Here is a 9,697-nt window from a genome sequence, read left to right on the forward strand (position 1 = left end):
TGCCTCCCTTCCCATCTGAGTTTTAGTAAAATTTAAAATGAAATTTTAACTGAAAACAGTTTAATAGTTTTATAAACTAATATACTTGGGCTAGTGGTGCAATATTGTGATACTGAGCATCACCCACCTTCCCTTGCACCAACTTTGAATAAATTGTACAAAGCTGTAAAAATGGCCTGCATATTTTTAACTAGTAATTTACCAATTAGCCTTCAATATAGTTTTACAAGGGGTTCCTTAGTGGGAACTATACTTGCATTTTCTCTGCCTAACAATATTCTCCAGATGCTACCTAATCACCTGGCCAGCCATTCCCTCAGGGCTGTGATGATGTATAAAGATTGCTGGCAGAATCTCTCTCTTGGCAGTCAGGAATATAGAAGTAAAGTCTTACAGTCCAGATCAGAAGCCATGGCATGGCTATAAGCTCATTAAATCTTCCGAGAGGAGGGTGGGGGTGGGGATAAATAACGTAGGACCCTTCTCAGTCTGTAGGCATAATCCTTTTGTGAAATGCGACACACACTTAAGAGAAGCATCAGAATATAGATTTCAATCTTTTAGCATGAATATCTAGGTACAGATCCATTTTCCATCTCAGAAAGGTTTATTGATCCAAGAAGATCTCATATTGTTCAAATCCATGTCGTGGGATCACACTCAAGAAGATGGCCAAGGTAAGCTTCCTGTCTGTAATGACATTTAACAACCAGGGAGAGAAGCGAGGGTCCTTTTCATTGATTCAAATCATATTCAGGGATAAAAAGGAATCTTTAAGTTCTTCATCCACTTACAACATCTGTTCTAATAATTCTATTAAGTAATTTAGGAAATAGTTTACTGTAATTTAAAGTATATCAATATTGGGGCGCCTGGGTGGCTCAAGTCGTTAAGTGTCTGCCTTCGGCTCAGGTCGTGATCCCAGGGTCCTGGGATCGAGCCCCACATCGGGCTCCCTGCTTGGCGGGAAGCCATCTTCTCCCTCTCCTACTCCCCCTGCTTGTGTTCCCTCTCTCACTGTGTGTCTCTCTCTGTCAAATAAATAAATAAAATCTTAAAAAAAATTTGTAAAGTATATCAATATTATTTCAATTGGAATTTAGTTCTAGCTTTACACTAACAGTGAAGCCTAAATAATTTAGTTTCCTCTCTGCACTTCACTGCTTTCACCAATGGTTAGATGAATAGAATAAAGTCAAGTGATCACTAAGGTTGTTTTTTTTCATCTACATACGTATAGGATTTTACATAAGTTATGGTCCAGTCTAAGAGGATTTGAGAAGGTCTTTTAAAGGTTTACTCTAAAATGAAAGGCTTTATGTCAGGTATCAGGTTTTATCTTTTTATGTTCACAGCACAATACCAGACACAGAGAATGTGCTCCAAAAATATTTAACAGTTGAAAGGATAAATAAATATTGGTGCTGTGTGAAATGTAGAAGATAATATAGATGGTACCTTGAATAGTCTACATTGTATTACATTTATACATGTGCAGATTTTTTTCAAGACTTTACTTATTCAGGGGCGCCTGGGTGGCTCAGATGGTTAAGCGTCTGCCTTTGGCTCAGGTCACGATCCCAGGGTCCTGGGATCGAGCCCCACATCGGGCTCCTGGCTCAGCGAGGAGCCTGCTTCTCCCTCTCCCTCTGCCTCTCTCCCTGCTCATGCTTTCTCTCTCTCTCTCTCTCTCTCTGTATCTCTGTGTCTCAAATGAATAAATAAAATCTTTAAAAAATAATAAAAAAAATAAAAAAAAGACTTTACTTATTCAGATTATTATTCCTTATTTCTCAGTTCCACAAATACTTAGTAAGTTACTTCCTCAGTTGTGGACAGTTAGAGGAATAGGATAAATGGGACTTTAAGTGTTTCTATATGTAAAAGTTCAAAGGATTGACAGGTAATAAAATGATGTCAAGTGACCAGAGACATGAAAACATGTACATATGTCATAATGTCTCTATGAGGTGTTGACGTCAAGGACACTATTGCACAAAGAGCTAGCTGTGGGATGGAACTTGCTGTTGGGAAAGAGATCCAGAGTATTTGATCTCTTTTCCCCTTGCAAATCACTCACAGATGAAACTAAAGACCGAATCTCTTTCCCAGAGAATTTCAGGGAGTTGTAGTCTTTTTTTTTTTTTAAAGATTTTATTTATTTATTTGAGAGAAAGAGAATGAGAGAGAGCACATGAGAGGGGGGAGGGTCAGAGGGAGAAGCAGACTCCCTGCCAAGCAGGGAGCCTGATGCGGGACTCGATCCAGGGACTCCAGGATCATGACCTGAGCTGAAGGCAGTCGCTTAACCAACTGAGCCACCCAGGTGCCCTCAGGGAGTTGTAGTCTTGCTATTTGAAGTAATTTAGGTGGGCTTATGAATGGAAATAAGGGAGCAATCTTATTTCTTTAACACCATTATAACTAGTATATATTCTTTGGCATTATCTGAGAGACCAAATTTGACCTAAGAACCTGGACAGACCAGTGAAAATGATCCATCCCATATAGGCCCTAGTCCACAGTGTTAAGACATTGATACTGATGCTTCTGAAATTCTTTTACTGAAATGGTTATGACTTAGATTTACTGTTAACTTGTTGCTTTTATGTCCATTGTTTAATTTGATCTTTACATGGGTGACATTGTTCTTTCCCAGGGGAGGACTTTGAAGTTAATGGAAGTGAGGAAAATTGTGTTAAGATCACATAACCTGTAAGAGGCAGAGCTGTTGAATCAGGCCCTATTCTATCTTTAAATGGTGCGCTCTTTCTCCCAGTGAAGATAGTAAAAAGATCTTGGGTCTTAGACTTGGACTAGTTTTCTCAGCCCCTGAGGGGAACCCAGATAATGTTGAGATAGCCACTATTCAGGAAGAATATAGCAGCTGCCCAAACATCTTTGGGTCATCTTGCCTGAACTCTGAAAGGAAGCCATTCAAGAATATGGACTGTACTGTCAGAGAAAGACAAATATCATATGATTTCACTCATATGTGGAATTTAAGAAACAAAAAGATGAACATAGGGGAAGGGAAGGAGAAATAAAATAAGGATGAGAGCAGAGAGGGAGACAAACCATATGAGACTTTTAACTATAGGAAAAAAACTGAGAGTTGCTGGAGGCGATGTGGGTAGGGGGATGGGGTAACTGTGTGATGGACATTAAGGAGGGCACTTGATGTAATGAGCACTGGGTTTTATATGCAATTGATGAATTACTAAACTCTACCTCTGAAATTAATAATATACTATATGCTAATTAATTGATTAAACAAAAGAATATGGACTGTATTCTGGTACTACTCTAGTCAAAGAACATATTTGAGAAGGTGGGTGTCAGCAGTAGATACATTTTCTAAACATAGAAGACATGGAAATACATATAAATGGGAATTAGGAGATGAACATAGTAAGGAGTTTAGCATCCTAAGATGACTTTTATCCATGCTTTTTTCCCTCCTTGCATTCAGCATGTTCTCCAGTCACTAAGATGTGTGATGATAATTAAATATTCACTTACAGTGTGCCATGTACGTAAGTGCTGCATATGATACATATCTAACCTGTACAGCACTTATGTAGTGTGTACTATTCTTATCCACTTTTAACCCTTGAGAAAACTGAGGCAAAGGGAAGGTAAGTAACTTTCCTGAAGTCAGAGTGTGAGCTAATAAGGGAGCTTGGTTTGAATCTAGGAAAGCTGGGTTTCAGGCTTCTTTGTAAGAGCTACTTTCCAGCACCTCCCATTCCTGCTGCCACTGCCCTTCTGCTGCAGCAGTGATCTTTCTTTATGATCCCCCAAATCATTCATGATAAATTCCAACTCCTCAAACTTAACCCACAAGACTATGACCTGATCTCCTCTTCCTTTTTAGCCTCACTTCCTGACACTTCCCTTCATGGATTCTGTGATGAACTGTATCAAACCTGTTGGCATTCCCCAGAGGGGATGCTATGATTTATATCCTTCCCCCTCATATATCCTAATCCACTAGGCCTAGAGCATCCTTCCTGCCCTGTCTTCTCTTCTGTGTCATCACTCTGCAGTCCTCTTCATCATCAGGTTAACTCTAGCTGACCTTTCAAAATTCCACTCAGGGAAGACCTTCTATGGAGAGGTGTTCCTGACTCTCCTCTGGAACTGTGATTGCTGGTTTACATGTGGGCCTCATCTATTTGGTTGTCACCACAGTCACTGAAATAATGTCAAGATTAATGATCAGTATCACATCACTCATTGCATTCTCATTGTAAATTTAAGCCAAGTTGGGCACAGACTCTGAATGTTGTGATGATCTTGCCAGTTGCAACTGCAGTGTCTGCCTATAAAAACTGGATATAGCTTTAAAAAAAAAATCATGATTAGCAGAAGGGTGTCTTTTGACTATTACAGAAAGTTTAAGACTTTCAAATGAAAAAGAACATATGCTGATTTTGATGCCCACAGCCCAAGCAGTATGCAAATTCGTAAAGAAAATAAACTTTGAAGTTCCATTGCCTAAGTTCAGATACCAGCTCTGCCAATTACCTCACCCTGTGAACTTGTGCAAATTATGCACTTTGTGCTTCAGTTTCCTCATTTCTGAAGTGGGGATGATGACAATAGCTTACACTGTATGAATGTTATGAGAATTAAGTGAATCACTACCACTTAGAACAATACTTAGCACGCAATAAGTACAATATAAGTGTTTTCTATTATTACCTAAATGTTTTCTCAACCCTTATGATTCTGTCAATTGGTTATGACTGAGCACAATTTAGCTTTGCTGGTATAGTGTCAGAATGTTCTAAGATTTTAGTGGAGCATATTCTCTAATCAAAGAACTTTGCACCATAAGAGAGCACTTGATTATTTTAATGCAATTCTTTTTCATGAGAAATTTATCCATCTACTTTTCTTTCTATCTATCATCTATCTATCATCTATCATTATCATTTGTTTACTTATCATTCTACCCATTTTTCATTTATTTAAGGGGATATGTATTGTGTGGGTTTTGGAATTAGGATGGTTCAATTCAAATACCAGCCTCTTCACTGACTATGTTATATTGGATGATTTACCTAACCTCTTAAAAATTTCGTGCTCTCTAAAATGGAGATTGAAATTACAATGTTGCTGTGAGTAGAGAATGAGGGGACATATCTTAATAGTTTAGCATACAATCCTGCACATAGTAAAGTGCTTAGTAAGTGTTTACTACCAGTATCACTACTATTAAGAATATGTCCTCAATGGAAATGGACAGATACTATAGTTTATTATTTCAGGAATAAAATTATGGATGAATTTTAAATTTTCTATTTCTACTGTCTATAGACAATCTATATATTGTCTATATAATTTTTATATAATAGACAAACAGATCAAATTAAAACTTCTACTTACTAGAAAGATCCCACTTCACAGATTCAAATTACAAAGGAAGCCACCTCATAAATAGAAAACAAAGTTACACAAACGATCTCATTTTATTTCTGTAACAGCTTTGTGAAGTAAAATAACTGTATCACCCATCTTTTAAAATGAGAAAACTGAGAGTCAGAAAGAATAAATAGATTTACTTAAAGTAATCCTGTTGGTAGGGATGCTCAAACTTAAATTACTCAGCTTCCACTACCCAGGCAGAAAAGAGGTGTTCCTAGCAAAGATGGAAGATAGCTAGTAATTTGCAATGCTTCAAAAAAAGCCATTTTCATTCTGAGGAACTTCTTTAGATCTTGTCTCATGATTTATCTCTTTCAAGAATTCTTCCCTGATAATTTTTACCCAATATTTTTATCTGTATGCCTTGAGGATCCCTGTATATAGTTTGTAAAATGGTGTCAGACACTTATTCTTTAACTATCATTTATAGAAATATCTGTATGGGAAATCTTATTCCTGATGCTTACCTATGATTACAGGGAGAGGGCTTTTTCAAGGCAAAAGGACTGAGGATGATAGGAGTCTCAATAAGTTTTAAACTTTTCAACTCTTTTTTTTTAAGGATTTTATTTATTTATTTGAGAGAGAGAATGAGAGAGAGAGAGCATGAGAGGGGGGAGGGTCAGAGGGAGAAGCAGACTCCCTGCCGAGCACCCAGCCGGATGAGGGACTCAATCCTGAGACTCCAGGATCATGACCGGAGCCAAAGGCAGTCACTTAACCAACTGAGCCACCCAGGCACCCAAACTTTTCAACTCTTTAGAGCAACACAGGGAAAAGTATTTCTCTGTATAGCTTGACCACTCCTCAGGTATTCCTAACTGGCAAGCAAAATGGAATTTTCACATGCAGACCAAGGCTTAGGACTCAACCCCCTCAATGTGATTTGTAAGCATGTGTTATTGGTGAGCAGGAGGCCTCTGTATCTGTTGTTCTTGGTCACTAAAAACAACTTAATTTTTAATTGTACCAAAACTTCCAACCTAATTTAGAAACTAAAAACAGATTTTCTCACTTGATTAAGTAGAATGTTATTCTTCTAAAGTTGATCTGTGTACATTATGTTAAAAAAGATTCATCTCAGAAATTTGGCATCAAATCTCGGGTACTGACTTCTTGCATTTATCTTAACTCTCCAAAATTAAGCTAGCCACTTAATACTTAATTTAAAACTTTCCAACCCAAAGAGAATTTCTGGCAAAATGAGAGAGAGAGAGGCAGAGAGAGAAAGAGGGAGGATTAGAGAACATTAAATCCAATTTAAAAACCCCTCATATTCTCTAGATTATTATTTGGGAGAAAGGAACTATAGGCCTAAGTGTAACAATGTGAGTAAATAATGTGGTAAGAAAATTAATGGTGAGGAAGATAGCCATTAACTGTGTTCAAGAAATATGAAGAATTTTATCTACTATTTAAATTCACTTAAGTATTTTCATCACTTAAATATTTTCCTGTTAGGCTTTACCATGCTTACAGTGGTTTATGATATTTATTTATTTTTGCAGGGAACCAGAGTCACCAAACCAGTATCACCTGGGTCCGCACAGAAGTGGCTAACAATGTCACTGAGTTTATATTCCTAGGACTTTCCCAAGATCCTGGAATGCAACTGATGTTCTTTGCCTTATTTCTCCTCTTCTACATCGTGATCATGGTGGGAAATCTGCTTATTCTGCTTACGGTGTTTTCTGATCCCCGGCTCCATACACCCATGTATTTCTTCCTCAGTAACCTGTCCTTTGTGGACATTGCCTATTCCTCAGCCACAGCACCCAAGATGATTGCAGACTTTGTTTCCGAGAAAAAGACCATTTCCTACTGGGGCTGTGGAACTCAGATGTTTACCTTCCACTTTTTTGGTTGTGCTGAGATTTTTGTCTTGACCGTTATGGCTTTTGACCGCTATGCTGCCATCTGCCAACCACTCCGTTATACTACCATCATGAGTGCCAATGCCTGTATTGTGCTGGCATCACTGTCCTGGTTGGGAGCCCTGGCTCATTCCTTTTTTCAGACCCTCCTGACCTTTCAGCTACCTTTCTGCAATAATCAGGTCATTGACCACTACTTTTGTGATGTCCACCCCGTCCTGAAACTTGCCTGTGCTGATACAACCCTGGTAAACATGTTGGTGATTGCCAACAGTGGTCTCATCTCTCTGGGGTGCTTCCTCATTCTTCTGGCCTCCTACACTGTCATTCTATTTAGTCTTCGCAAGCGGTCTTCAGAGAGCCAGCACAAGGCTCTCTCAACCTGTGGGTCTCATTTCACTGTAGTAACTTTCTTCTTTGTCCCTTGTATCTTTATTTATCTCCGTCCATCCACTACTTTCCCACTAGATAAGGCTGTGTCTGTGTTCTATACTACCATCACCCCAATGTTAAACCCACTCATCTACACTCTAAGGAATGAGGATGTAAAGAATGCCATGAAACGGATATGGAGTCACAAGGTCTCCTTGAAGGAAAAGCAGAAGAGATAGCTTGTCAGAATTGCAAAATCAGAGAATTTGCTGATATCTTCAGTGGTCTGTAACTTATCAATGATTTTAAGGAATAGTCTCTAAAATTCAACTATCTTGTACAAGGTTTCATTGAATGGGCAATAATTTGAGACTATTTTCTTTTTCTGTCTTTGGGTGGGCTAAACTTAGACCATTCCATACTGTCAAGGTTTATCTTTTATTTTTAGAGTAGGAGAGTAAAGACTACAACTCAGCATCTCATTTAACTGCTGTATACCCCTTCAATTCAAATTAAGCTTTCTTAATCTGTAATTGAATGATTTGGAATGAGGTTACAAGAGAAAGATATCTCTGAGGAATCTAACCATTTCTCTTAAAAACAGAAGTGTAATAGCTGGGTAGAATAGCTGGGTAGCCTACTTCAGAAAAGGCAGTTTTATTCTGAGGAAATTTTAATTAATTTATTTTTTTTTACTTTTTAAGATTTTATTTTATTTTTTAAAGGTATATATTACTTATTTTGGAGAGAGAGAGAGAGAGAGAGAGAGAGTGTGTGTGTGCACGTGCTCATGGAGGGAGGCACAGAGGGAGAGAATCTTCAAGCAGACTCCCTGCTGAGCATAAAGCCTGATGTGGTTTTGATCTCATGACCCTAAGATCATACCTGAGCTGAAACCAAGAGTCTGACACTCAACCACTGAGCCACCCAGGCACCCCAAGATTTTATTTTTAAACAGTCTCTATACCCCACCTGGGGCTTGAGCTCACAACCCCAAGATCATGAGTTGCATGCTCCACTGACTAAGCCAGCTAGGCACCCTCTGAGGAACTTTTTAGATCTTGTTTCATGACTCATATCTTTCAAGAATTCTGCTCTGATTAATTTCATCCAACATTTATTCTCTGTGTGCCTTAAACACACCTCCATATAGTTTATAAAATGCTTTCAGACCTTATTTTCTTTCTGGTTTTTGTTCCCTTAATGGATTTTATCTCATTTCTACAACTTATTAAGGATATAAATAATGTATCTTACTTCTTTTCCACTCCCTGGATATGCCCAAGAGATTCTTGTGACGGAGTCTACCTGTTGTTACTCCAGTATCCATTGTTCCTTTCTTTTCCTGAGTAACAGAGACTTAATATTATTTATGGTGACCCCACTGAAACATTACATTTACCAGTCTCTCCTTTTCACTGGAGGTGGATACTATGATGTTGATAGTTGGCAAGTGAGACTTTTGAAAACTCCTTAAAATGGTTTCTCTGCACTTAGGCTTTCCATACATGATCACCACTGACATTATGTTGCATTTCCTTATATTTTTCATATTACTCTTCCTCTGCAGAAAAGGATCAGTCTATCCTTTTTATTAATACCTATTTAAATGAATAAATATACTGAACTTATATTTTAAATTGTGGGCTACATTAGTTTTCCCTTTCCCCCCAAGATCTAAATAAGATAACAACAACAACAACAAAGGGGAAACAAGTTTATACTCACAGTAACAAAGAAAACAGGACAGAAATTAGATTGTGCAGACAAAAGATTCCAACAAATGTTTGGAAAAGAGAAGACAAAGGTATGGTAACTACTTTGGCCACACAGAGAAGGCTAACACTAAAATAGCAACTGAGGGTGATAGGAGAAATAGACAGATTTATTTTCCAGAATCCCTGACATGTTTGAGATGCCAGGACACCAGGTAAGGGAGATGGTGAGATTCAGGACTAGTAATAGGGAGAGTAAGAGACAAGAATGGTTCAGTCTTCTATCCTCTCTTTTTACTCTCA

At 38.1% G+C, this 9,697-nt stretch overlaps 1 protein-coding gene across 1 annotated transcript; it reads left to right on the forward strand.

Moving 5' to 3' along the window:
* The first annotated feature begins 643 nt into the window (after positions 1 to 643).
* Positions 644 to 7,918, forward strand: LOC118003524 (olfactory receptor 4S2-like). Its single transcript, XM_034994585.1, has 2 exons — positions 644 to 677; positions 6,942 to 7,918. Exons 1-2 carry the CDS (start codon positions 644 to 646, stop codon positions 7,916 to 7,918), a joined length of 1,011 nt encoding a protein of 336 aa, XP_034850476.1.
* The last annotated feature ends 1,779 nt before the right edge of the window (positions 7,919 to 9,697 follow it).

Source organism: Mirounga leonina, unplaced genomic scaffold, assembly GCF_011800145.1.
Source record: "Mirounga leonina isolate KUSES-001 unplaced genomic scaffold, KU_Mleo_1.0 Mir_91, whole genome shotgun sequence".
Classification (NCBI taxonomy): domain Eukaryota; kingdom Metazoa; phylum Chordata; class Mammalia; order Carnivora; family Phocidae; genus Mirounga; species Mirounga leonina.

Coding starts and splice junctions, on each gene's coding strand:
- LOC118003524 (XM_034994585.1), top strand. CDS start 644: ATGTCGTGGGATCACACTCAAGAAGATGGCCAAG. Junction 678..6,941: donor CACTCAAGAAGATGGCCAAG/GTAAGCTTCCTG, acceptor TTATTTTTGCAG/GGAACCAGAGTCACCAAACC.